Genomic DNA, 27,456 nt, shown 5'->3' on the forward strand with positions numbered 1-27,456 from the left:
AGTTAATTTCTAAGTCTCTGCTGGATGTGGTGGTCACACCTGCAATCACAGCACTTTGGGAGGCTGAGGGGGGTGGATTATCTGAGGTTTCAAGTTCGAGACCAGCCTCTCTACTAATAATACAAAAAAGATTAGCCGAGCGTAGCGGCACATGACTATAATCCCAGCTACTCAGGAGGCTGAGGCAGGAGAATCACATGAACCCGGGAGGAGGAGGTTGCAGTGAGCTGAGATCGCACCATTGCACTCCAGCCTGAGCAACAAGAATAAGACTCCATCTCAAAAAAAAAAAAAAAATTCTAGGAAGGTGTTGGCTAGAGACTTACAAGGGTCTTCTAACATTGCAAGTTCTTTCTGCTAAATACTGCACCCCGTTTCCTCTGGAAGTTGGCTGGCTGTCTTTGATGTTGGTGGATGAGATGAGGCCCAACATTCCATAAAAGCAGGGAAAGCAGGGAAAAGGTGTGATCAGGAGGACCAAGAGGAGAGCCCCAGGGCTCCGATCACCCCCACCCTACCTTGGGCTGTCCTTCCTCAGACCAGGCACCCAGGGCGCCTGCCTTTCGTGGGGTCACTGATTCTCCCTGAATGGTCCCAGAGCACTCCCTCGAACAGGTGCTGTCACCTGGGTGACAGAAGTCAGTGCTGGACACCTGTGGGAGTCCTCCCCTGAAGTCGAAGCCTGACCACAGACGCACTGGTTCCCTTCAAAGCCGGCATACGTGGGCTTGGGCACTCACTCTGTGACTGCCTCTGCCACGCTCATTTCCAAAGTGGTCCCAGGGCTGGTCCCAGGAAGTGCCCTTCTCGGGCCTGGTTTGCTGGTTGTTCTGGCTCGTGGCTGGCTGTACCACACGCAGCTGCACCTGCCCTGCAGCTTTGCTTCCCAGGGAGGCGGAGGCAGGTGCCAGATCTCGCTGCTGAAGATCAGAGTTCCGTGCTAGGGCAGCCAGAGAGGGAGGAGAGCTGTGGCCAAGCAGAGAGGCAGGGAGCCACTGCAGCTGCTGTTCCCACAGCGGTTTCCTCCTCTGTTCTTCATCCACTGAAAGCCTGAACAAAAGACCTCAACACACAAGAAATTTGAGGGAAGGAGCTGCTACCCAAAAGGTTTGAAAATCAAAGTGGGAGGCGGGCTTGGTGGCTCACGCCTGTAATCCCAGCACATTGGGAGGCCAAGGAGAGTGGATCACCTGAGGTCAGGAGTTTGAGACCAGCCTGGGCAACATGGTGAAAACCTGTCTCTACTAAAAATACAAAAATTAACCAGGCGTGGTGGTGCATGCCTGTAATCCCAGCTACTCAGGAGGCTGAGGCAGGAGAATCACTTGAACCCGGGATGTGGAGGTTGCAATGAGCTGAGATCACACCACTGCACTCCAGCCAGGGCGACAAATTGAAACTCCATCTCAACAACAACAACAACAAAAGAAATCAAAGTGGGCCAAGGGAGAAGTCTTGCTTTGACCAGGTCCCGTGGCCTCTGCTGTGCCTCCCCACGAGCACCTGCGGTGACACAGGGGAGAGTGTTGACCAGACATGCTGTCCAGGAATCTCCCTTTATCTAGTGACAGCTCCATTCATCTCGCCGAGTTTTGCTCAGAGCTCTGGGCTGACTTCACTCTGGCTCCGAGTCCCTGTGAGCCACAAGGTACGGTCCACTTGCAAAAGCAAACCTGTGCCAGCCAGCTGGGGCTGGAGAGAAGGAAGGGCTGGGGTGGCAGCCAGCCCAGTTGGGCAGTGAGCAGAGCCAGCAGCCAGGGGAGGCCCCTCGGAGGCCCAGGGTCTGGAGGCAGCCCCACTGCGCCCCCTGGCGGCCGAAGGAAGCTCGTCGGCGCGCCTAGACCCAGACCAGCTGATCTTCGGCACAGTTAAGGAGTAGCTGTGACTTGCCTTTCATATGCAGAAGAAAGAAAGAGAGAGAGAGAGAGACAGAGAGAGAGGAAGAAAGGAGGAGGAAGAGAGGGAAGAGGAGGAGGGGGTGGGGGAGGAGAAGGAGGAGGAGGTGGGGGGGAGGAGGAGGAGAAGGAGGAGGAGGAGGAGGAGGAGAGGGAGGGAAAGAAAGGAAAGAAAGAAAGGAAGAAAGAAAACAGTAGCCAGGATGAGGGCCTGACCAGGGCTCCTTACATATTGTGTGTCACCCCATCCCTAGCAGGTGGGTGCAGAGGCGCCCTGCTCTCATGCCAGGGAAAGCTGGGCTGCACCTGCAAAAGTTTGGGGAAAGGATGCCCCTGCTCCCCGTATAAAAAGGCTCCTCTCCCACCCCGTGGCCCTCAGGCATTGTATGTTCTGGCCAGGAGTCACCACCAGCAGTCCTGGCCGACCCGGCGCTTCAGTTGTGCCAGTCCCCACCTACCTGGCGCAAGCTCAGTGAAGGCAGCACAGTTGAGACAGTGCTGACTGGCCCGCGATGCTCTTTCTTAATAATAAGAATGACAGCTGGGGGTGGGGTGTGGACTGGGAGTGGCCACAACCTCTGAACACACTGTCTGAAAACACCACCTTTCAACAGTTTTTTTTGTTTTTGGTATTTTTTTTGAAACAGAGTCTCACTGTGTCACCCAGGCTGGAGTGCAATGGCACAATCTCTGCTCATTGCAACCTCTGCTTCCCGGGTTTGAGCGATTCTCATGCCTCAGCCTCCTGAGTAGCCACCCATCTCAGCTTCCCCAAGTGCTGGGGCTCACTTCCCAAAGTAAGTCACTGTGCCCAGCCTTCAACAGTTTTTAAGATGATCTATTGGCAGTTAAGATTTAGATTTTTTTTTTTTAGACGGAGTCATGCTCTGTTGCCCAGGCTGGAGTACAATGGCACTGTCTTGGCTCACTGCAACCACCACCTCCCGAGTTCAAGTGAGATTCTCCTGCCTCAGCCTCCTGAGTTGCTGAGATTACAGACATTCACCACTAAACCCGGCTAATTTTTTTTCTTTTTTAGTAGAGATGGGATTTCTCCATGTTGGTAAGGCCGGTCTCGAACTCCTGATATCAGATGATCCACCCACCTGGCCTCCCAAAGTGCTGGGATTACAGGCTTGAACCACCGTGCCAGGCCAAAAAAGACATCTTTTCAACTAACAGTACTGGGACAACTGGGTATCACATGCAACCTTACATAATAATGACCTCAAATGGCTCATAGACCTAAATGTAGGAGCTAAAACTATTAGACTCTTAGAAGGAATCATAAGTGCAAACTTTTTGGAGCTTGGAATAGTTTCTTAAACATGACACCAAAAGCACAAGCAACAACAACAAAATAGGCAAGGTGGACCTCATCAAAATCACACACTCTTGTGCATCAAAGGACACTATTGGCTGGGCACTGTGGCTCGTGCCTGTAATCCCAGAACCTTGGGAGGCCAAGGCGAGAAGATGGCTTGAGCTCAAGAGTTTCAGACTAGCCTGGGCAACACAGTGAGTCCTCGTCTCTACAAAAAAATCTTGAAAAATTAGCTGGACGGTGTGCACCTGTAGTCCCAGCTACTTGGGAGGCTGAGTGAGAGGATCATTTGAGCCCAGGAGTTTGAGGTTGCAGTGAGCTATGACTGTACCACTGTACCCCAGCCTGGGCGACAGAGCAAGAACCTGTCTCAAAAAGTATAACTATATAGGCCGGGCATGGTGGCTCACGCCTGTAATCCCAGCACTTTGGGAGGCTGACGCGGGTGGATCACGAGGTCAGAAGTTCAAGACCAGCCTGGCCAACATGGTGAAACCCCGTCTCTACTAAAAATGACAAAATAATTAGCCAGGCATGGTGGTGCACACCTGTCATCTCAGCTACTTGGGAGGCTGAGGCTGGAGAATCGCTTGAACCCAGGAAGTGGAGGCTGCAGTGAGCCGAGATCACACACCACTGCACTCCAGCCTGGGTGACAGAGCGAGACTTGTCTCAAAATAAATAAATAAATAAAAATAAAAAGTTAAATAAGACACTATCAAGAAAGTGAAAAGACAACCTACAGAATGGGAGAAAATGGTTGCAAATCATGTATCTGATAGAATTCTACAACTCAACAACAACAACAACAAAAAAGCAACTCAATTAAAAAATGGGCAAAGGGCCAAGTGCAGTGGCTCACGCCTGTAACCCCAGCACTTTGGGAGGCCGAGGTAGGAGTTCTAGACCAACCTGAGCAACATGGTGAAACCCCATCTCTGCTAAAAATACAAAAATTAGCTGGGTGTGGTGGCACACACCTGTAGTCCCAGCTACTTGAGAGGCTGGGGCAGAAGAATCGCTTGAGCCCAGGAGGTGGAGGTTGCAGTGAGCCGAGGTTGCACCGCTGTACTCCAGCCTGAGACTCTGTCTCAAAAATAAATAAATAAATAAATAAATAAAATGGAAACAACACAGATGTCCATCAACTGATGAAGAAACAGAATGTGGTTTAGCCATAAAACTGACTAGTAATCAACCATAAAAAGGAAGATAAAACATTGCTACCTGCTACAACATATATGAACCTTCAAAATATTAAGCTGTATGAAGGAAGCCAGCCACAGTGGAATGCACATTCTATCATTGTGTTTCTGAGGGGCTGGGTAGCTGGGTGCCTGCCGAGAGCTAGGGGAGGGGATGGGAAGTGACTGCTCATGGGGCCAGGTTTTCTTTTTGGAGTGACGAAAGTGTTCTGGAATTAGGCAGTGTTGATGTTCGCACGACATTGTGAATATAACCTGAATTACACATTTAAAAATAGTTTAAAGTGGGCTGGGCGTGGTGGCTCATGCCTATAACCCCAACATTCTGGGAGACTGAAGTGGGCAGCCTGCTTGAGTCCAGGAGATTGAGAGCAGCCTGGGCAACATGGTGAAACCCCATCTCTACAAAACATACACAAATTAGCCATGTGGTGGTGCATGCCTGTAATCCCAGCTACTTGGGAGGCTGAGGTAGAGAACTGCTTGAGCCTGGGAGGTCAAGGCTGCAGTGAGCCCTCGTCAAGCCGCTGCACTCCAGCCTGGGCAACAGAGGGAGACCCTGTCTCAAAACAACAACAGCAAAACAGCAGGTGGCGGAGTGGCGCCCCTGTAGTCCCAGCTACTCATGGCTGAGGTGGGAAAATCACTTACGCCCAGAAGGTTGAGGCTGCACTCCAGCCTGGGCGAAGGAGCAAGACTGTCTCAAAAAATAAAAAAATAAAATGTTTACATCTCAGACCTTCAAAAAATTGGTTAAAATGGTGTGGGTTTTCTTTTTGTTGTTGTTGTTGTTTTGTTTTTAAGAGATGGGGTCTCACCCAGGCTGGACAATCACAGCTTACTGCAGTCTCAACCTCCTGGGCTCAAGCGGTCCCCCGGCCTTGGCCTCCCAAGTAGCTGGGACTACAGGTGAAAGCTCTGCACCTGGTTAAAAGGGTGGATTTTACGTTATATGTTTTTTTAATTTGAGATGGAGGTTTGCTCTTGTTGCCCAGGCTGGAGTGCAGCAGTGTGATCTCAGCTCACTGCAACCTCCACCACCCAGGTTCAAGTGATTCTCCTGCTTCGGCGTCCCAAGTAGCTGGGACTACAGGGACATACCACCATGCCAGACTGTTTTTTTTTGGATTTTTTTTTTTTTTTTTTTTTTTTTTGAGACGGAGTTTCGCTCTTGTTACCCAGGCTGGAGTGCAATGGCGCGATCTCGGCTCACCGCAACCTCCGCCTCCTGGGTTCAGGCAATTCTCCTGCCTCAGCCTCCTGAGTCGCTGGGATTACAGGCACGTGCCACCATGCCCAGCTAATTTTTTGTATTTTTAGTAGAGACGGGGTTTCACCATGTTGACCAGGATGGTCTCGATCTCTTGACCTCGTGATCCACCCACCTCTGCCTCCCAAAGTGCTGGGATTACAGGCTTGAGCCACCGCGCCCGGCCTGTTTTTGGATTTTTAGTAGAGACAAGGTTTCATCATGTTAGCCAGGCTGGTCTTGAACTCCTGACCACAGTTGATCCGCCCACTTCGGCCTCCCAAAGTGCTGGGATTACAGGGTGAGCCACCCCACCTGACCACATTTTTTTTTTTTTTTTTAAAGACTTCCCAATCAGGCGTGGTGGCTCACACTTGTAATCCCAGCACTTTGGGAGGCTGAGGCAGGTGGATCACGAGGTCAGGAATTCGAGACCACCCTCGCCAACACAGTGAAGCCCTGTCTCTACTAAAAATACAGAAATTAACTGGGCTTGGTGGCATATGCCTATAATCCCAGCTACTCAGGAGGCTGAGGCAGGAGAATCGCTTGAACCAGGGAGACAGAGGTTGCTGTGAACTGAGATGATGCCACTGCACTCCAGCCTGGGCGGCAGAGCAAGACTCCATCTCAAAAAAAAAAAAAAAAGACTTCCCCTAGCCAGGTGTGGTGGCTCGCGCCTATGATGCCAGCACTTTGGGAGGCCAAGGCAGGAGGATCACCTGAGGTCAGGAGTTTGACCATCCTGGTCAACATGGTAAAACATTGTCTCTACTAAAAATACAAAAATTAGCTGGATGTGGTGGCATGTGCCTATAATCCCAGCTACTCTGAAGGCTGAGGCCTGCGGATGCCTTTACCCCAGGAATTCGAGGCTGTAGTGAGCTGTGATTACCACTGCATTCCAGCCTGGGTGACACAGTGAAACTCCATTTCAAAAAACAAACAAACAAACAAACAAACCCTTCCTTCCTTCTTTCCTTCCTTCTGTGACAGAGTGAAACTCCATCTCAAAAAACAAAAACAAAAACTTCCTTCCTTACTTCCTTCACCTCTCTCCCTCCCTCCCTCCCTCCCTCCCTTTCTTCCTTTTTTTTTTTTTTTTTTGGCAGAGTCTCTGTCACCCAGGCTGCAGTTCAATGGTATCATAGCTCTCTGCAGCCTAAAATTCCTGGGCTCAAGGCATACTCCAGCCTTGGCCTCCTAAACTGTTGGGATTACAGGCGTGAGCCATCATGCCCGGCCTCCTCTTCATCGTGAGCACCAAAACGTCAGAACTCAGAGGTCCTCCCGGTAGGTTGCTGTGTGCCTTATGTGAGACACAGAAAACCTCGTGGTGTGGACCGTGGGGCTCATTCATGCCTGGGGCACCTACCGTGTATCAGGCACTTTTCTCGGTGCAGGATGCACTGCAGTCAGCAACATAAAGTCTAATGGAGCTTACAGTGTAATTAAGGAAGAATAAATAAGCAGCAGCTATGGAACATCCAGGTGATGTTAAGTACCTCGCAGAAGGCAAATTGGGCTTCGGGGGTAGAGCATTGGCTGGGAAGGGCTGGAGTGTATGCGCGTGAGTGAGCGTTTTGGGGAGGTGGCAGCACCCCTTTCCCTTGAAAGTGTTTCTCAAAGCATCAGCATCCTAATAGTCTGGGAGTCCATTAACCAGCAGACACACTTAGACTCTGCAGAGGTCGAGACCTCTCAGCACTGTGGCCAGAGCCACAGTCAAAGCCAAAGAGCTCCAAGGTCTTCTTTTTAATAAGGTACCACTTCATACCTAGGATGGCCATAATTTAAACATGCAAAATAGCAAGTAATGAGAATGTAGGGACGCCGGACCCTCGTATATTAGTCATGGAGATGTAAAATGGTGCAGCTGCTGTGGAAAGCAGGGTGGTGGTTCCTCAAAACATTAAACATAGACTCCTCAGAAGACGCAACAAATTCTACTCATCGGCTGTCCATTTTCCAATCCCCAAAAGAACTGAAAGCAGGCCAGGTGCAGTGGCTCACGCCTATAATCCCAGCGCCTTGGGAGGCCCAGGTCGGGGGATCCTTTGAGCCCAGGAGTTCAAGACCAGCCTGTGCAACATAGGGAGACCCTGTCTCTACAAAATATTCAAAAATTGGCCGAGTGCGGTGGCTCACGCCTGTAATCCCAACACTTTGGGAGGCTGAGGTGAGCAGATCACCTGAGGTTGGGAGTTTGAGACCAGCCTGACCAACATGGAGAAACCCTGTCTCTATTAAAAATCCAAAATTAGCTGGTGTGGTGGTGCATGTCTGTAGTCCCAGCTACTCGGGAGGCTGAGGCAGGAGAATCACTTGAACCCAGAAGGCAGAGGTTGCAGTGAGCTGAGATCGTGCAATTGCACTCCAGCCTGGGGAACAAAAACAAAACTGTCTCAAAAAAAAAAAAAAAAAAAATTTAAAAATTAGCCAGGTGATCGCGATACTGCACTCCAGCCTGGGCAACAGAGCAAGACTCCATCTTAAAAAGAAAAAAAAAGTTAAAATGATAAATCTCGTTATCTTTATTTTACAACAATTAAGAAAAAAAACGAGGACATTGCCTTGCCCATAAGCACATCAGGGACCTGGCAAAAGGCTGACGGTGGCGGAGCTGTGGTCCTTCCTTAAACAGGTGCCCCCATGGTGGCAGTCGGGTGGCCAGGAGACAGCCTAGAGCTAACTGTCTTCAGTTAGTGACAGACTCAGAAGTGGTGGCTGTGCCTGGGTGACAATGGAGGGTTTTTAATTGCTCCTGAATTAATGTGCTTACTTCTCACCCCTGGGGCACCTGGGTTTAATTACTGTCTTAGGTCACATATGCAGATGAGTCTGCTATCACCCCTGGTCCCGGTGGACAGCAGCCCCGATTACCCAGCCCTTGCACATTGCAGCAAGACCGTTGGGAAGAAGCTGCAGTGCCCCTAGCCAGGCTGGGCTGTTAGAGCTGAATCCGATGGCGGTGATGTGATGCCTGCCCCTGTGCTGTGTCTGGATGAACCAGAGTTCAAGGTAATCAGGGGAGTCCCTGATCCTTGAAACACTGGGAGACCAGCTGTCAAAGGTGGAGAAAACTCAGAAGCCCTGGACTCATGAGTACCTGGGCATAGAGGAGTTTTACACAAAGGCAAGAACTGGGAAGCCAGCAACCTGCACAAGAGACCGTGGATGAGGGGTGCAGACGCAAAAGCCTTGGGGTCTGGGTAGGCAGGGAAGAGAAGCAGGCAGGAGGGACCTCGGCTGCCTAAGGGGGTGACCAACTGTTGCCTTCTGGGAATGCAGGCCCAGTGGGGTCCATTTTCCAATCCCTCAGAACCCAGAAACTAGGGCCAAGCATGGTGGCTTATGCCTGTAATCCCTGAACTTGGGAGGCAGGAGGACGGCGTGAGCCCAGGATTCGCCAGCCAGCCTGGTACTTTAGCAACACCTCGTCTCTACAAAAAGTTTCAAAATTAGCCAGGCATGGTGGCATGTGCCTGTAGTCACAGTTACTCAGGAGGCTGAGGTGGCAGGATCACTTGAGCCCAGGAGGCGGAGGATGCAGTGACTCCTGATGACACCACTGCACCCAGTCTGGGTGACACAGGGAAAAAAAAAGAACCCAGACATTGACATTTTTACATGAAATCATTTTTTTTTTTTTAGATATTGGCAATTAGTTAAAACACACACACACAGTAGGCTGCCTGGGGAAGGGACGGGGTAGAGATTGACTGGGAAAGAACCCAAGGAACTTTTGGAAGTGCTGGAAATATTCTGGTGACCCAGGTGTATTTGTTAAAATATATCACACTGATATGGTCAGGCTTTGTGTCCCCACCCAAATCTCATCTTGAACTGTAATCCCCATAATCCCCACGTCAAGGGAGAGACCAGGTGGAGGTAACTGATTCATGGGCTGGTTTCCCCCGTGCTGTTCTCGTGAGAGTGAGTTCTCATGAGATCTGACAGCTTTTTTTTCTTTTTGAGATGGCGTCTCACTCTGTCGCCCAGGCTGGAATGCAGGGGTGTGATCTCAGCTTACTGCAGCCTATGCCTCCTGGGTTTAAGCAATTCTCCTGTCTCAGCCTCCCGACTACTGGTCCATAACACCACGCCTGGCTAATTTTCATATTTTTAGTAGAGACAGGGTTTCACCATATGGGTCAGACTGGTCTTGAACTCCTGACCTTAGGTGATCCGCCCACCTCAGCCTCCCAAAGTGCTGGGATTAAGGGCGTGAGCCACCATGCCTGGCCTCCTTTTTTTTTTTTTGAGATGAAGTCTTACTCTGTCGCCCAAGCTGGAGTGCAGTCGCATGAATTTTTGCCTCACTGCAACCTCTGCCTTCAGGTTTCAAGCGATTCTCCTGCCTCAGCCTCCCGAGTAGCTGGGATTACAGGCACACACCACCATGCTCGACTGATTTTGTATTTTATAGTACTCACTCTATGTGCTCACCTGAGTGGTCTACCATTGGGTTGTTGGCCCCCTTTTACAGATGGGGAAACTGAAGCACAGTTGTTAGGGAAAAGCCAGAATCCAGCCACACAGCCTGGCTCTGTGTTCTCCGACGCTGCTGCCTGCACTGTGGCTGCTGTCGGGGAGCAGGTACTGGAGCCCGCTGTTGGAGACAGCCGATGTGGCTGCACCTACAGGCCTCAGCATGGCACATACTCCCAAGAAGCTGGCTCCTAGCACAGCCCCCACCCCGCGACATGGCACAGCTCTGTGGACTGTGCTGGTGGCATTCAGAGGCCACTTTCCTGCCTCGGCTGCACTCCCTAAAATGAAAATTACCAGGACTTTGGGCCTTTCAGGGAAAGCCTGGCTGCCTCCCATCATGTCCTTGAAAGCTTGGCATCCTAGCCCTGCCTGGGCATCCCCACCTCTGAAACCCATTTACCTGTCACACCAGTGGTTCTCAAGTCTGGCTGCACACTGGAGTCAGCTGGGGGTTCTTTAAAACATACCCTGAGGTTCTGAATTAACTGACCTGTGGTGAGTCCTGATAGAGGACCTTTAGAAGCCTCCCAGTGATTCTAATGGGGCCAAGTTTCGGAATCATTGCTTTAAACTTTTAATTTACCTTTTTTTTTGAAGACAGGGTATCGCTTTGCTGCCCAGGCTGAATTATCACGGCCCCCTCCAGCCTCCAACTCTAGAGCTCAAGTGATCTCTCCACCTCAGCCTCCTGAGCAGCTGAGACGACAGGGGCCATGTCGCCATGCCCAGCTAATTTTTTATTTTCATTTTATTCGGCCAGGCGCAGTGGCTCACTCCTGTAGTCCCAGCACTTTGGGAGGCTGAGGCGGGCAGATGACCTGAGGTCGGGAGTTGAAGACCAGCCTGACCAACATGGAGAAACCCCATCTCTACTAAAAATACAAAATTAGCCGGGCGTGGTGGTGCATCCCTGTAATCTCAGCTGCTTGGGAGGCGGAGACAGGAGAATTGCTTGAACCCAGGAGGCGGAGGTTGCGGTGAGCCAGGATTGCGCCATTGCACTCCAGCCTGGGCAACAAGAGTGAAACTGTCTCAAATTAAAAAAACAAAACAAAAATTAGCTAGGCTTGGTGGTACATACCTATAATCCCAGCTACTCTGGTGGAGGCTAAGGCACGGGAATCACTGGAACCCAGGAGGTGGAGGTTGTAGTGAGCTGAGGTCACACCACTGCACTCAAGCCTGGGCAACAGTGAGACTGTCTTAGAAAAAAGTATTAAAAATAAAAAAAATATATATATATATAGTTTTTTTCCGAGGCGGGTGCTCGCTGTTGCCCGGGCTAACCCCAGGCCTATCTTAAACGTCTCACTGAGAATGGTTTCTTGAAACTTGGCCTGCATGTTGCCTGTCCTGCTTCAGAACCCAGGGAAGGCCCCAGAGGTCTGCACTTCTGGTTGGCTGTCAACGTCAGGAATGTGCTTCATTTCTACTGGGTCAGGAAGTTTGGTCAGTCAGCTTTCCTTATTTGGGGCCTCTGTGTCTCCAGGGTCAATGTGGTAAAACGCTCAGTCTAGCCTGCAATGGAAACGCCTCCACCCCAGTCCATCAGCCGCCTTTTGGGGTGGTGCCAACTGGAAGGGATCCTACCTACCTGTTTGCCGTCTACCCTCAAGAGTGATACATGAGGTTTACGTCACAGTCAGGGAATGCTGACATTAAACCAAACTGAAAAATACTAATGTTAACTTGCTGCCTTACAGTTGAGATAAACAAGATGTAGAACACGCCGGTAACTGTCAGACGCAGTTCAGTGATTTACTTCCCCCAGTCAGTTCACAGATAGATAGCGGTCATTAAATCCTGGAAAGGGTTAGTGTTTGGGGTTTTATGTGGGATGACTGCATTAAGTTAGAATGACTTTGTTCCTGCCGTCACCTGGAGATGAAGTTTAGTTAAGCAAACGTGTGTGGGTGCAGAGCTCACAGGGCTGAACCACGATGGCTCTGTAGTATGTCAACTTGAGTTCCTAGTTATTCAATCAAATATTAATTTAGGGATTACTGTAAAACTACTTTGCAGAGGTAATTAAAGCTACTAGTAAGTAGATGTTAAGGATTACCCTAGATACTCTAGTTCTGCCCAAGCCCATAAACGAGGTGGTTTTTTTTTTTTTTTTTAAGACAGTCTCAGCTGGACGTGGTGGCTCATGCCTATAATCTCAGCATTTTGGGAGGCTGAGGCAGGCAGATCACGAGGTCAGGAGGTCAAGACCAGCCTAACATGGTGAAACCCAGTCTCTACGAAAAATACAAAAATTAGCCAGGCGTGGTGGCACATGCTTGTAGTCCCAGCTACTTGGGTAGCTGAGACAGGAGAATCACTTGAACCCAGGAGGCAGAGGTTGCAGTGAGCCAAGATTGCGCCACTGTACTCCAGCCTGGGAGACAGTGAGACTCTCAAAAACAAGGTCTAAAAAAAAAAAAAAAGTCTCACTCCATTACCCAGGCTGGAATAGAGTGGTGCTCCAACCTCTGCCTCCTGGATTCAAGAATTCTCTTATCTCAGCCTCCCAAGTAGGTGGGATTATAGGTACATAACACCACTCCCAGCTAACTTTTTGGTGTTTTTAGTAGAGACTGGGTTTTGCCATCTTGGTCAGGCCGGTCACAAACTCCTGACCTCAGATGATCTGCCCACCTCGGCTTCCGAGGAAGTACTGAGATTACAGGTGTGAGCCACCACGCCCGGCCAGTGAGGCGGACTCAAAAGCCAAGGTTTCGAAAGAAATTTCCCCTGTGAAATGGCAGCTTCACTCAGGCCCCCGGGGTTCCAGCCTGCTGCTCGCCGTCACCCCGTCCCACTGGCAGTCCCGTGAATTTCAGACGTGTTTACTCAGGCCCCACAATCACAGAATCCTATTATTTTTGAGAAAGAGTCTCACTCTGTCACCCAGGCTGGAATGCAGTGGTGTGACCTTGGCTCACGGCAGCCTTGACCTCCTGGGCTCAAGCAATCCTCCAGCCTCAGCCTTCTGAATAGCTGGGACCATAGGTGTGCCACCGTGCCCGGCTAACTTGTTTTTTGTAGAGACAGGGTCTTGCCATGTTGCACACGCCTATCTTTAACTCCTGAGCTCAAGCAATCCTCCTGCCTCAGCCTGTGTTGGGTTTACAGGCACGAACCACTGCGCCTGGCCACCAATTCTTAGTATCTGTACCTTTCCTTCTTTCTGGTTCTACTTCTCAGGTTAAATCCTGAAATAAACAATGAACAAGAATGTCCACAAGAGGGCTCCCCAGCTCCCTGACCGTGCACTGGAAAGCACAACTCAAGATACTGATTTTAGGGAGAAAATCAAACAGAATATGAGTCTTCTTCAAGGGGCATATGGCAACCAGTTTCTCATCTCTCACTTTTATTACTTATTTTTATTTGAGATGGAGTCTTGCTCTGCTGCCAAGTGTAACAGCATGATCTTGGCTCACTGCAACCTCCGCATCTTGGGTTTAAGCCACTCTCATGCCTCAGCCTCCTGAGTAGCTGGGATTACAGGTGCATGTAACCACACCCAGATAATTTTTATATTTTTAGTAAAGGCGGGGTTTTGCCATATTGGCCAGGCTGGTCTTGATCTTCTGACCTCAGGTGATCTGCCCACCCTGGCCTCCCAAAGTGCTGGGATTATAGGTGTGAGCCACCACACCTGGCCTCATCTCTCACTTCTAAATAAATGTATACCTCACACCCTGTATTTAGCATTACCCTAGAACAGTACTTCCAAGTTTTCTATCTGCATAATCCGATGCAGTGGGCATCAGCTACAAATGGCAGCTACCGAGCACGTGAAACCTGACGCGTGAGAAACCAAGGAATGCAATTCATTAACTTAAATGGGGTCCCGAGATCCTCTAGATGCCCTTCTACCTTCCTGCCCAGAGTTCCCTTTTAATCCTTCTTTTACTTGCTTTCCCCAGGAAGAGATCCACATCCTAGCGCTTCCCAGGATGGTCACATTTACCATGCAGTCCTTCTGGCCTGAACAGTATGGTTACGTAACCCAGTAGCTACCATCTTTAAGATGATCAACACATAGGCCTGCATTTGAATTTTCTTCCAAATGAGTTGTCTGAACAAAGTCTCGCTCTGCCTCCAAGCTTACACTCCCTGTTGTGACCCCATGACCCTGGTGGGACAGTGCATGTCTCCTCTCTTCCATTTGCCTCAAGTTCTCTTCCCAAGGACCCAGGAAAATGTTCTCAACGGAGTTCTCAAAGGTTGCCACCCTATCGGCAGACCCCCTGAACACTAAGGACAAGACCCAGACTGTCCCAAATACACACGGCCACACAAAACAGGGTATTCTCATGGTTCACTGATGCCTTTTATTTTGAGCACAAAACCACTGGGGATCTTGCCTGTGGCCACCCCGGAGATGACACTGGAGGTTCATATTGCTCCAGACACTTGGTGGAAAGTGAGGTGAGAAAAACCACGATTCGGGCCAGTTACACGACTGCAAAGCTAGGGCTGCCACAAGGGCTCCGGGGAGCTTGGCTTCTGCAGAAGTTCTAAGGAAGCAGTGCGAACCCCACGGTGGTGGGCGAGGGGAGCTAACTAGCAGGGGCCCCTGCAAGTGTTGGTCGGGGGGCCTGGAGCTGCCCGAGCTGACACGAGGGGGGGGAGTCTAATCAGCCAACAGGCGACTGAAGGGCTGGCCTGCCCACCGCTTACTTGGCCATGGGGTTTCTGAAGTTCCTGCCAGCAAACTTAGCCTTGCTGCCCAGCTCCTCTTCAATTCTTAGATGAGATGGGGAGGAAAAAAGAAAAGTCAGTCTTCAAGTTGTAAGTTTTCCCACCCCAGATGTCAAAGACACAGCCCCACTTCTGTGAAGCTGAGAACCCGGAACTCTCCAGTTCGTCCACCTTCTTAAACCCTCTACACTGTGCTGCTCTGAGACTCCAGAAATAGCGAAAATGTGTGTGCTGCTTGAATCTTGATATTAGACCCTGTCTCAAACAAACAAAACAACAAAAAAAGCCCATGCCTACTGTTCACCTGCTTTTTTGTGGATGTCTGAAAATTCCCAGAATTCAGTTTTAATGAAGGGGTAATTAGGAAGTACTCAGGAATGGGTGTCCCATTTCCCTACAAGTCCAGGAAATAATAACTAAAAAAGGGGGCAAGTCTCCCCGTGTTCAGGGGCTTTCCAAGGACAGATAGGAAGGGCAGGCCAGAACCGCCCCCGCAGCGCTGATGAGTGAACCCAGCCATGTGTCCTTTGGCTGCTTCTTTCTCCCTCCAAGTCCTGGCTCCACATCCACAAAAGAGGGGTTAAGTGAAACAGATCATATGAAGGAACTCTGAAAGCTGTAAAGTCATGGCTCAACTGTTGAAGGTGGTCCCATCCTCCCTCACCAGAAGAGGGCAGCACTGTGCGGAACAGGCTCTGGTGGCACTGGGCGGGTGCGGGGTCTATGCCTAACTCTGCCTGGACCTAAGCCTGATCTGGGCCTGGCTGTCTGTACCCGTACATGTTCCCAGAGCCAGAAGCCCCTGGGGAAAGGCAGTGCCTCCTCTGAGTGCAGGCCCCTGTTCTCAGGAGCACCCCCTTACCTGAGGAGCTGGTTGTACTTGGCCAAGCGCTCAGATCGGCAAGGGGCACCAGTCTTGATCTAGGAGAAAACAAAGGCCATTCGCTTATAGCGGACAGACAGGCTTTACAGGCATTTCTGGCAGGGAGAGGGTATGATGTCTGAGACCCTAGGAAAGAGGATCCATATCACACAGGAAGGGCACTCATGGCCCTGTTCTGTTCAGGCTCCGAAACCAGGGCAGTGACTCGGGGGAGATGAGCAAAAACAGGACAGACACGGAGCGGCACTGGTTTTGGGTATTCCTAGGAAGCTGAGGTCAGAGAGAAGAAAGGAGACGCTCATTCTCACCTGCCCAGTGCACAGTCCCACCACCAGGTCGGCGATGAAGGTATCTTCAGTCTCCCCGGAACGATGAGACACCATGACGCCCCAACCATTGGCCTGAGCCAACTTGCACCTGGAAGCCAAGAGACAACCCAGATGGCACGAGCGCATTTTCTGGTGCTACAAACCCCAATGCCATTATTCCTCAGTGCCAGCAGGAGAGCAGCGGCAGGGCCGATAGTGGCTAAAGCTCTCCGTGCCTGGGCTTGTCAAGAGCAGAGGACAATCGTCACCCTCCTCTGAACTCTTCCACCCCCAGGACCTTCTCAGCCTGCTTGTCATGGTTCAAACACTGGGTTCAGCCTCCCTTGATGGGGAAAGACTAGTGATCCCTGACAGAGCCCCTCACAGATACATCCGCTCAACCACCATCTCCACGTAAAATGAAGGCACGTGTCAAGAGCCACAAGGAATCAGGAATAGGCCATCAGTGCTCAACACCCCAGGCCGCTTAACTCATTAATTTAAAAAACAGAGACTCTCACTATGTTGCCCAGTGTGGTGTTAAACTCCTGGGTGTAAGCGATCCACCTGCCTCAGCCTTCCAAAGTGCTGGGACTATAGGCTTGAGCCACCGTGCCTGGCGTATTTACTTTAGAGCCAGGGTCTTGCTCTGCCACCCAGGATGGAGAGCAGGGGTGCAATCACAACTCACTGCAGCCTCAAACCCCTGGACTCAGTCAATCCTCCCGCCTTAGCCTCCTGAGTAGCTGGGACTACTGGAAAATGCCATCACTTCCAGCTCATTTTTTTGAGATGGAGTCTCACTCTGTCGCCCAGGCTGGAGTGTAGTGGCACAATCTCGGCTCACTGTAACCTCTGTTTCCTGGGTTCAAGTGATTGTCCTGCCTCAGCCTTCCGAGTAGCTGGGACTAAAGGTGTGTGCCACTGCGCCTGGCTAATCTTTGTATTTTTAGTAGAGATGGGGCTTTCACCATGTTGGCCAGGTTGGTCTCGAACTCCTGACCTCATAATCCACCCGTCTTGGCCTCCAAAAGTGCTGGGATTACAGGTGTGAGCCACCGTGCCCGGCTGTGGCTCATTTTTTTTTATTGGTTTGTAGAGTTGCTATTTTGCCCGGGCTGGTCTTGAACTCCTGAGCTCCTCCTGCCTTGGCCTCCCAAAATGTTGGGAGGCCCCAACTTTTCAATTAAAAAGGCTCCTGAGTTCAAACACGAAACCTGTTGAAATTCCAGGGTGCCCTACATTCTGGCCAGCAGGATTCCCCATCACTGGAACAAAAGGGCCCTTTTTCTGATTCACAACCTACAGCTGTGGGCAAGCTGCTGGCCGGGAAGACACTCACGCCTGCAGGGACTCGGTCACGGAGCCAATCTGGTTCACTTTGAGCAGGAGGCAGTTGCAGGACTTCTCATTTGCAGCCTTGGCAATCCTCTTCGGGTTGGTCACTGTGAGATCATCCCCAACCACCTGGATTCCTGCACTGGCTGTGAACTTCTGCCATGCTCCCCAGTCATCCTGGTCAAAGGGATCTTCGATAGACACCACTAAGGAAAGGAGGGAGAGGCCTCATCAGTGTGATCCTCCCAGTGTGCTCCACTGCAGTGCCCAGAGCCTTGCCTCCCCCTTAACTTGCTGCCTGCCTGGCCTCACACTGCCCAAAATCATAGGACACGGATGTCCGCCAACTGATCCTGGAAACACTGTGCCCACCAACCTACTCCTGCAGCAGGGGACACAAGTCCGCCCACAGTCCTGGGTCTATAGGTCTAAAAAAAAAATCTCACTGCCACCCAGATTTGAGTGCAGTGGCGCAACCATAGTTCACTCCAGCCGCAAAATCCTGGGATCAAGCAATCCCTTCCACCTCAGCCTCCCGAGTCACTGGAACTACAGGGGTATGCCAACCCACCCTGCTACTTATTTTTTGTGTAGAAATGGAGTCCTGCCACGTTTCCCTATGTTAACCTCAAACTCCTGGGCTCAAGTGATGATGTCTCAGCCTCTTGGAGTGCTGGGATTACAGGTGTGAGCCACCATACGCCCAGCCTCAAAACAAAAAAAAATTTTTTTTTGGACCTACTGCAATTGGACATGTATTTACCTAGGGTGGTTTGAGTTTAGTGCCACTGAAGATCAGAATGAAGCCAGACTCAGAAGTGAGAAGACCTGAGTTTGGGTCTTTGCTCAACCTCGACCAAGTTATTTAGGGTAGTGGGTAAACGCTCAGACTCTGGAGTCAGATTTCCCTGTCTGAATTCTTGCCTCACCATTTGCTGTGTGCTCTCGGGCAGATTATTCAGACATACCCCCCAACCCCCTCCTTGCAGCCATCACTAGCCAGCCAGATGCTCTCACTGCCCTGTTGCAGGTGGGTGGCTGGAAAGGGCAGATGGCACCCTGGAAGCACTCACCTGGGTAGTCCTTGATGAAGGACTTGTACAGGTCGGCCAGCTGGTCAGGTGAGATGTACCTGCTGGGGTCATCAGGAGACTTAAAGTCCAGGTCATACTTCCCAGACCTGTAGAACTCGGAGGCCGCCACATCCATGCCGATGACCACCTTATCGGTGTAGCCAGCTTTCCCAATTGCAGTCTTCAGCAGCTCCAGGCCTGGGAAGAGATGGCAGCAACAGGTTTGGAAAACAGGCAGATAGAGAGAAAACTTCCCTTCAACAGCTGCTACACAGGGAATGTAACACAAAGATCAAGAGGTGTTCCGGCTCCAGCCAGTAGTTCTGACAATGTCAGTTACTTTTTTTTTTCCTGCTTTGGGGCAAGAAACCATGGGTCAGAGCTCTTGGTGTATACTATGTGGGAAATTCAGTACAGCTTCCAAGAAGGCAGCCTTTCCCACTGATAAATGCTCCCAAATTTAGTGCCCAGGAACAGCTGTCCTGGCCAAGATACAGTTACAGTAATGAGCTGAGATCAGCTGTCTTGAGGCACACACCTTCAACAGAGCTAAAGCGGGACCTAAGAGAAAGCTCAGTGAAGGGCAGCCCTGGGTGGCAGGACCCTGCCGCCAGGCTGGGCTGTGCCGTCCGCAGCTGAGCTGCCCTGCCAGTAGGACAGACACAGACACTTGGCTCCTCAAGCTATTAGGTACTGCTTGAGTCCAGGAGGCGGAGGCTGCAGTGAGCCGAGATCGCACCACTGCACTCCAGCCTGGGCGACAGAGCGAGACTCCATTTCAAAAAAAGAAAAATGAAACAAAATTAAAAAATGAAGCTTCCCTTTTTCTCCTTAAAACCCTTTTGGAGGGTCTTGATCCTTACTAACTAGAGGTGGAAAGAACACCTTTCCCACAAAGGCAGGTGTGGATGATCCCCCCGCCCCGCCGCCGCCAAGGGAGCCGGTGTGGCGCCTTTACCTTCCTTATTCTCCAGGATGTTGGGAGCAAATCCGCCTTCATCGCCCACATTGGTGGCATCTTTCCCATATTTCTCCTTGATGACATTCTTCAGGTTGTGGTAAACCTCCGCTCCAATGCGCATGGCTTCCCTGAAGTTTGCAGCACCCACTGGGAGGATCATGAACTCCTGCATGGCCAGCTTGTTACCAGCATGGGAACCACCATTGATGACGTTGAATGCCTGGGGAAAGCAGGGCGGAGAAGCATGGCACCAGGCACGACTCATGTTTGTTTGTTTGTTTTTAAAGACAGGGTTTCACCATGTTGGTCAGGCTGGTCTTGAACTCCTGACCTCAGGTGATCCGCCTGCCTTGGCCTCCAAAGGGCTTGGATTACAAGCGTGAGCCATCACGCCCAGCCACGACTCATGTTTTTAGAGACAGGGTCTTGCTATACTGGTCTTGCCCAGGCTGGTCTCAAACCCTTGGGCTCAAGTGATCCTCCTGCCTCAGCCTCTTCATTAGTTGGGACTACAGGCATGCACTTCTGTACCCAGTTCACACCATTTTGATAGTTGCAAATTTATTATAATCAGAATAAACAGTTGTTACTATGTCAGCTAAGGCTCACAACCTAGCAAGGAAAGTACTACTGTCATTTCCTCCCCCAGCCTCCATCACAGATAAAGGACCTGGGGCACAGGTGAGTTGAGTTACCTGCTCAAGGCCACTCCTAAGGGGCAGAGCTGTGCTGGACAAGAGGTCAAGGCACAGGAGTTCTTGGGTTCCCAACCAGCAAGCTGAAACCCTCAACTCCTTGCTTGGGAAGTTCCAATAAACTACTCACCGGCACTGGCAGGATGACTTCGGAGTTGCCAGCCAAGTCGGCAATGTGGCGGTACAGAGGGACCCCCTTCTCAACAGCACCGGCTTTGCAGACAGCGAGGGACACCCCCAGAATGGCATTTGCACCAAACTTAGCTAGAACAGAAGAGAACCGGGTGAAATTTCTGACTCACCAACTTTTGTCCTGCTGCTCTGCACCACCTCCTCTCCTCATCACACCTCCGGTCTGTTACTAGAAATGCAAATAGCATTCCATGTGCACCCACCACTGCTTTACCCCTCTACGACAGAGCCCAACTCCAGCCAACTAGAGGAACTGCTGACTTTATAAGAAACAAAGCTTTTCTGAGTAACCAAACTGACAGGCTGCTGTCACCTGGTTTTACTCCTGATATTTAAGTGTGATTTCTTAAGAGTGACAGAAAGAAATTGGAAGAGACCACAGGCTCATTTAGTTCATCACTAAGATCATGGACCTCTTACTGAATGTTTTTAAAGTCTTCAGGAGGTTTCACGATCTTCCCTAGTAAAGATGCCACCTCGGACCACTCACATTTATTTTCTGTTCCATCCATCTCGATCATCAGTTTGTCAATCTTCTCTTGTTCTGTGACATTCAGTTTCTACAAGGGAGAGGGAAGAATGAGGGTTGGTGTCACTCTTATCTGCATAAACTTTGCTCCCCTACCATGGAATCTAACTTTGAAATTGTGTAAAATCAAAATCAATTCTGTGATGTTTGTTTTATAAGCAAAAAAGTGGAGGATGAAAATCAATGGGAGACACAAAACTGCCTTTTGCTTGCTTTCAAGGTTATCAGGCATTCATTCACCCAACAATGAAACAAAGATGGAGACTCCTAGACACAATGCTGTGTCTTGTGTCAAACGGTCTACCCAGGGAGCCCTAAGTGACTTTACACACAAGAGAATTGTCAGGCATGTGCTATGTAAACCACCGCCACCAAGGAACATGGCTTTCATAGGCAGTAAATAAACAAAGCTCACTGTTCACTCATGAAGACTGAGCCCTTGAAAGGCAGGCTCTGCAGCTCACTTGGCTAACCTCAAAGACAGCAAATCCTCATCCTCTGATAGCAGGCATGATTTCCGTAAATAGTCCGAAATCATTTAGCAAAGCATCTAATGATGGATCAAAATGAGTTCCTGATGAGACTATAAAGTAATAAAACTGATGTACTGGGAACTGGCTCAAAGTAATCCAATAAAAATCAGCATTACTTTTTAATGTTTTTTTAATTTTTTGAGACAGTCTTGCTGTCGCCCAGGCAGGAATGCAGTGTCACAATCTAGGCTCACTGCAACCTCTACCTCCTAGGCTCAAATGATCCTCCAAATTCAGCTGGGACTACAGGTGTGCACCACCACGCCTGGCTAATTTTGATATTTTGTAGAGATGGGTTTTGCTATGTTGCCCAGGCTGGTCTCCAACTCCTAGCCTCAAGGGATCTGCCCGCCTAGCCTCCTAAAGTGCTGGGATTACAGGCGTTAGCCACTGCGCCCAGCCAAAAATCAGCATTACTTTTAAAACTTACGAATATATTAATAACAAGGCATTACTTTTATATATGATATTCTTGATACAAAAAATATGCAAAGAAAATCAACTGATCTCATGCTGTATTAGCAATTTGGTGTCTTCTGCAGCTTTGTCAAGGCATCACCGGAACAAGCAGGCAGTTACCCAAGCACACAGCTTCAGAGGCCAATCCTCACTAACAGTTTGGTGTTTCTCCCAGGGGGAAAAAATGCCAGGGTATGCCCTGCTGATCACACGAGTCACACTCCATAAGGGTACGAAGGGACAGAAAGTAAGGTATGTGTGGAGGTGTGTCCAGGAGACTGGCAGGGGGAGGTACAGGCAGATTTCGTCTGGGGGCCGGTCGGGCAGAGGGTGATTACAGAGTGCCACAAAAGCAAGGCCTAAATCAACAGGTCAGGGACAGATACAAAGAAGGGCCTCCTTTTCCCTCGTGTACAGAATGAATTCCCGGAGGAGAGGGGCTAGCCAGATGCAGAGACGGAGGCTGTGGCTGGGCTAGCGCTGGGCCTAGAGAGCTTCGTGATTTTTATTTTTATTTTTGAGGTGGAGTCCTACTTTGTTGCCCAGGCTGGAGAGCAGTGGCACAATCTCTGCTCACAGCAACCTCTGCCTCCCAGCTTCAAGTGATTCTCATGCCTCGGCCTCCCGAGTAGCTGGGACTACAGGCACAAGCCACCACACCTGACTAATTTTTGTATTTTTAGTAGAGATGGGTTTTCACCACGTTGGCTAGACGGGACCCCAATTCCTGACCTCAAGTGATCCATACAGCTTGGCTTTCCAAAGTGCTGCGTTTACAGGCATGGGCCACTGCACCTGGCCCAGGGCATTTTTAGACAGAGGTTTTCAAACTGGTCTCATCTGACAAGTGCCACAGATATTACGGAGGGAAGGGCTGAAGGGAGGGTAAACGAGGTAAAAACCTGCTGAGTTGGGTGTTTGCTAGGTCCCCAGCCCTACTTCACCTCCAGCAGCTCTACTTTTGTGTTTGACATATTGAAGGTTTCCAGGATGATTTTACGTAACAGGAAGAAACTCCACTGTTAAAGTCAATTGAATTATAGTAAATAATTCCAAAGTTCATGAGAAATTAGTCACCATGGACACTATCACAAACATCCCTGAGAAAGTTGCTCTTAAAATCTGGATCTTAATTTCCCAAAGGCCCAGAGAGTTGCAGGGGAGAAAAACACGTCAGGGTGCCAAGTGTCTCATTCTTCTGATGCAATTCCATCTGCTATCAGAAGTGGACAGTCAGGCAGCGGGCAGGTTAGAATTATGTCATGCACGGATTGTTCTCATGCATGACAGGGAATCCGATTGGCTTCTGTAGCTCTCAGAATAAGCTCTTCCATCAACAGGAGAGCCCCTGGGCCTGGGAGACACTCGGGTGGCATTAGACACATTGGTTATCAGGAAGCAGGTCCTACCTTGCTAACCAGGGCAGGTGCAATAGTTTTATTGATGTGCTCAACAGCCTTTGAGACACCTAGAAGGAACAATTAAATCAAATTACTAACATTAACTTTAAAACAAGGCTTGAGCAGCACTGCTAAAGAGAACCGCTGTTGAGGCCGACCCGGAAGCCCACCGAAGGACCTTCCGTAGGACCTTTTCCCCCTTTCCCCTTCCCCCCAGAATCGGAGAACTTTCTGGCCCAGTCTGAGTGCTCCTACCTAGGACCCCAGAGGGTTAGAGCCACACCAAGAGCAGCTGGCTCACAGCGATCTGACGGGAAGTTAGTTTGCAAGACCATGCACTGGAAACACCAGCGGCAGACTAAAGGCTGTCCAATCAGTTACCTGAGTGCACAGGGCTGGTGCCAGGAACTCATTAATATACTTAACAGGTCTGGAGACGCCTGCCCGGCAGAGGAGGATGAAGAAGGAAAAATGAGAGAGAGACTCAGAAGAGAACCGCTGATGAAGGACTGCGAGTGAGAGACAGCGAGGGACAGGAAAGCAGAGGCGAGCATTTCAGGGACCATGCGTTCAATCTTCCACAAATGCTGACTTACTGAGCACTCATTACCATCAAGGAACAGCACCATCCTGCTCCAGGTAGGTCCCCACGTAGGCCATTGAATGGTGACATGGTAACATGCTTGTGTGTGGAGAGTGCTTCTTAGAGCATTACAACAGACTGAAGACCCAGCACCACCACTGCAACACCAGCCCAGCATTTCCCAACATGATTTCACATTGCCCCCTCCCCTGCAGCCTTTCTGGAGTTTTCCAGGTGCCCTGCTCCCCCACTGAGAATGTATGATCTAGCCCTATGTGCTTTTCTGTAATTTGACCACATATTCTATCTATAGACAGGTCAAAGTTGCACAAACACTAAGTCAATTTGAATACAGCCAGTTAGAGGCTGGCTTTGCCACAGAGCAGGGCTTCTGTGAGTCATTCAATAGGAAAATCAAACTAAATGACACATCTGTGGCTTGCCATTAAGGGTAGGCCATTGGCTAGACCTTCCCTGGATACCTTCTTGCCCTTGAAGAAGCTGATGATCTGTAGGGCCCACAGGACCCTCCTGAGATAGGGAGACTTTTCTTTAGTTAACAGGCCCTGTTCTCATCCTTGGGTTCCTGTCCTAACCATGAAGGAGTATTTTGCAAATTATGGACAAAGTGCAATGGAAACAAGCATTGAAACTCTCAACCCTGAGCGTGAAGGGTTAGGAACCCTGGAATCAACACACCAACTTTCCTGTCCACATGGTGGGGCACTGCTTCCATTAACATCATGGGTTACAGCAGGTTTACTGGCCATAAACCTGCAAATGTGAGCTCCCCCCTACCCTCTCCAGAGGAAGACAGGACTGGGCAAGGCCAGGAGCAAGGGCTGGAGGCAGGGAGGCCATGGGCTGTGGGTTTTAAGGCTTACCCTTCCCCATATAGCGAGTCTTATCATTGTCCCGGAGCTCTAGGGCCTCATAGATACCAGTTGAAGCACCACTGGGCACAGCAGCTCTGAAGAGACCTAGATGAGAGGGAAAAAGACAATTGTAGCAATTAAGAAATCCAGTTACAGCACAAGCCCCAGCTCCCTCCCGCCCACAGATGCATCTGTCATTAGAGAACTGTTTCTTCCTCCCACCAGCTGGGGGACTTATTTAAATGCTCTGGCCTGTCCTTCGTGCCTTTCATGTGCTTATGAGCCTGTACTGCAAACCTTACTACAAAGATGACTAACTCCCCTAGCAGAAAGAAACCGCTCTCCAGGAGATCCTGCATGCCACCTTCGGTCTTGTTAAAATGCACAAGCTTGCGTTAGTGCCCTGTGGATTATCCCAGCAGCGGTGCCCGAGAGAAATACAGTGCGAGCCATACAGGGCATTGAAGATGTTCTGGTATGATATGCATGTGTGTGTATCTATAAATATATATCTGTTTGTTTTTGTTTGTTTTGAAAAAGAGTCTCACTATATCCCCAGGCTGGAGGAGCGCATGGCATGGCATATGGCATGATCTTGGCTCACTGCAACCTCTACCTACCAGGTTCAAGTGATTCTCCTGCATCAGCCTCCCCAGTAGCTGGGATTACAGGCACCTGCCACCGCACCAGACTAATTTTTGTATTTTTAGTAGAAATGGGGTCTCACCATGTTGGCCAGGCTGGTCTTGAACTCCTGACCTCGTGATCCACCTGCCTCAGCCTCTCAAAGTGCTGGGATTATAGGCCTGAGCTACCGCACCCCGCCAGATACTATTTTGATGTTAAGCATGAAATTAGGGAATTTATTGGCTCAAGAGGAATATCTAGCTGATTTCTTTCAGTTTGGACAATGCTAAATGCTATTTTGGGGGTTCTATGCTCAACTGGGAGCCAGCAAAGAGTATGGATGCGAGGGGAAGGAATAAAGAAAATAAAATATGCAGTCTAATAAATACAAGAACGGAACCAGGTTCTGAAACCAGCCATCTGGTGAAACCTAGGCCATTAAGCATAACAAGAACAATTTTGGGAGGAGGTAAAAGAACAGATGGTGTCAAGGAAGGTGTTGCAGATATCTGCTTAGGTGGGGCAGACAGGTTTAGGGGAGCGGAAAGTGTAGGCAGCCCCCTGAATCTACTTGAAGGTAGAAGAAATTTCTCCATTTGAGGTGTGTAGAATGTGAAGGCAAATGACAAAAAAATAAAAAATAAAAAACAGCAACAAAAAAACCAACCAAACAAACAACCAGGTATTTCCAGCAAAGGACCCACCAGCGTTCCCCATCGCACTGCAGTGTGTTACGATGGACTTTCTTCTTAGAACCTGACCTGGGGCTCCCTACATATCCACCCAGCACTGGATCGGGCAAAGACAAGATGAAAACAAGAGGCTTGGGTCTGCGGACTTTTGGTGATAATGATGTGTATGCACAGTCACCACTCTGGTGGGGATGTTGACAATGGGGAGGCAGCACATGTGCAGAGGCAGCGGGTGCACGTGGGCTCATGGGCCTCTGCACCTTCCGCCTGCTTTTGCTGTGAAGCTAAAACCTAAAACTGCTCTAAAAAAGGCCATGAGACAGGAAGAGAAACGAAGATGAAATGTTCTGAACAAGTTATCATTTCATGTTTTTTGAAAAGGATTAAGACATAGAAGAGAAGTTCCATTCATTTCAATTTCAAAGTGTCCGCCCCCCAACAATCCCCTGGCGTCTGGGGTCTTTTGTTGAAGTTCAGTAATTTCCAAGCAGAAAGTTCCACTCATTGACAAAGTAAAACAATCTCACTGGATGAAACAAATTCTTGGTATCCTGTGAGAGCCCTCAGGATTCTGGAGAAAGCCCTCTGTACCTGAGAACCCACACAGCTACAGCCAGAGGCAGAACACAGGCAGTCTTTTGCCCTGCTAAGTCACGCCTCAAGGATCCTTCCTTCCTGAGGGGGAGGGGAGGCATGGGGGAAGGGAAGGGCTGGGGTTCCACTGCTAGGGTGACTCAGAGGGTGACTCAGCTCTGACCGGCAGTTCTCTGTGAGTTTAGCACCCCCGAGTGATTCTGCCTGAAGCTCCTTTGCCAACCTCACCCACCCTGTCCACTGCGCCATGTGCTGGAGGTAACGAAGGGCTACAGAGGCACTGGATTTTCTTCTTAAAGTAAAAGGAAGGAGTTTCCCCATTCTGTTGTTTTTTTAAGAAAACTCCTCCAGTGGGGATTGATGGCCAGGTAAAAATGAGAACCTCTGGATTATTCCCAAGCCCGTAGGTAAAAACTGTCCTTGATCCTTGCTGAAGAGTGATTTCTAGACACAGAGATAAGGGTGCTGAGTTTCCACCTGCTGGCCCTCCCCTCATCTCTTTCCCTATCAAGAGAGAACATCCTATCATGCTGTTATCTCCATATTTGGTCGCGGCAAGCTGTTAGCCAACAACTAGTGATGGGCCCTTTTAGGGACAAGGTCTCATGGTATCACCTTACTTACTTCCTTACCTCACTGACTTAGGAGTCAACTTATGTGGTTTTAAGCCAAGGGGCACCAAGATACTGCCTACATGCAGAAAAATCGCCCAACCCCGCTAGTCAGGAATCACAACCTACTAGCGCATGCAGACAGAAGAAAAGCTTTAATCGATTTTTTTTTTTTGCCCAAGGCTCCAGCATTTGTAGAAAATTTCAAAAATGAAGTGTGGTGGAAGGAACTGTGGAAACC

The 27,456-nt window shown here is 49.8% G+C and overlaps 1 protein-coding gene and 1 long non-coding RNA gene across 4 annotated transcripts in view; one reads left to right on the top strand and one right to left on the bottom strand.

Annotated features, from left to right (window-relative positions):
* Nucleotides 1-15,955, top strand: LOC116566241. The gene is made up of 3 exons (XR_004275813.1): nt 1-13; nt 9,554-9,558; nt 15,869-15,955. It is a non-coding gene; the product is annotated as an uncharacterized LOC116566241 (long non-coding RNA).
* Nucleotides 14,470-27,456, bottom strand: part of ENO1 (enolase 1) — a 16,504-nt gene continuing 3,517 nt past the window's right edge. The window contains exons 3-12 of one of the 3 annotated variants that reach the window (XM_032300287.1): nt 24,701-24,796; nt 23,243-23,301; nt 20,803-20,872; nt 20,251-20,384; nt 19,423-19,645; nt 18,465-18,662; nt 17,396-17,597; nt 16,054-16,162; nt 15,725-15,783; nt 14,470-14,907 (exon numbers count right to left, since the gene is read on the bottom strand). In XM_032300287.1, the coding sequence (XP_032156178.1) occupies nt 14,838-14,907; nt 15,725-15,783; nt 16,054-16,162; nt 17,396-17,597; nt 18,465-18,662; nt 19,423-19,645; nt 20,251-20,384; nt 20,803-20,872; nt 23,243-23,301; nt 24,701-24,796 (1,220 nt within the window). In that variant the 3' untranslated portion in view covers nt 14,470-14,837. Of the gene's footprint in view, nt 14,908-15,724; nt 15,784-16,053; nt 16,163-17,395; nt 17,598-18,464; nt 18,663-19,422; nt 19,646-20,250; nt 20,385-20,802; nt 20,873-23,242; nt 23,302-23,614; nt 23,674-24,700; nt 24,797-27,456 lie in introns of all 3 variants that reach the window. The other 2 variants (XM_032300289.1, XM_032300288.1) reach the window with 2 other exon arrangements.

The sequence above is a fragment of the Sapajus apella genome, unplaced genomic scaffold, assembly GCF_009761245.1.
Source record: "Sapajus apella isolate SASKATOON/1434 unplaced genomic scaffold, GSC_monkey_1.0 scaffold43, whole genome shotgun sequence".
Classification (NCBI taxonomy): Eukaryota; Metazoa; Chordata; class Mammalia; order Primates; family Cebidae; genus Sapajus; species Sapajus apella.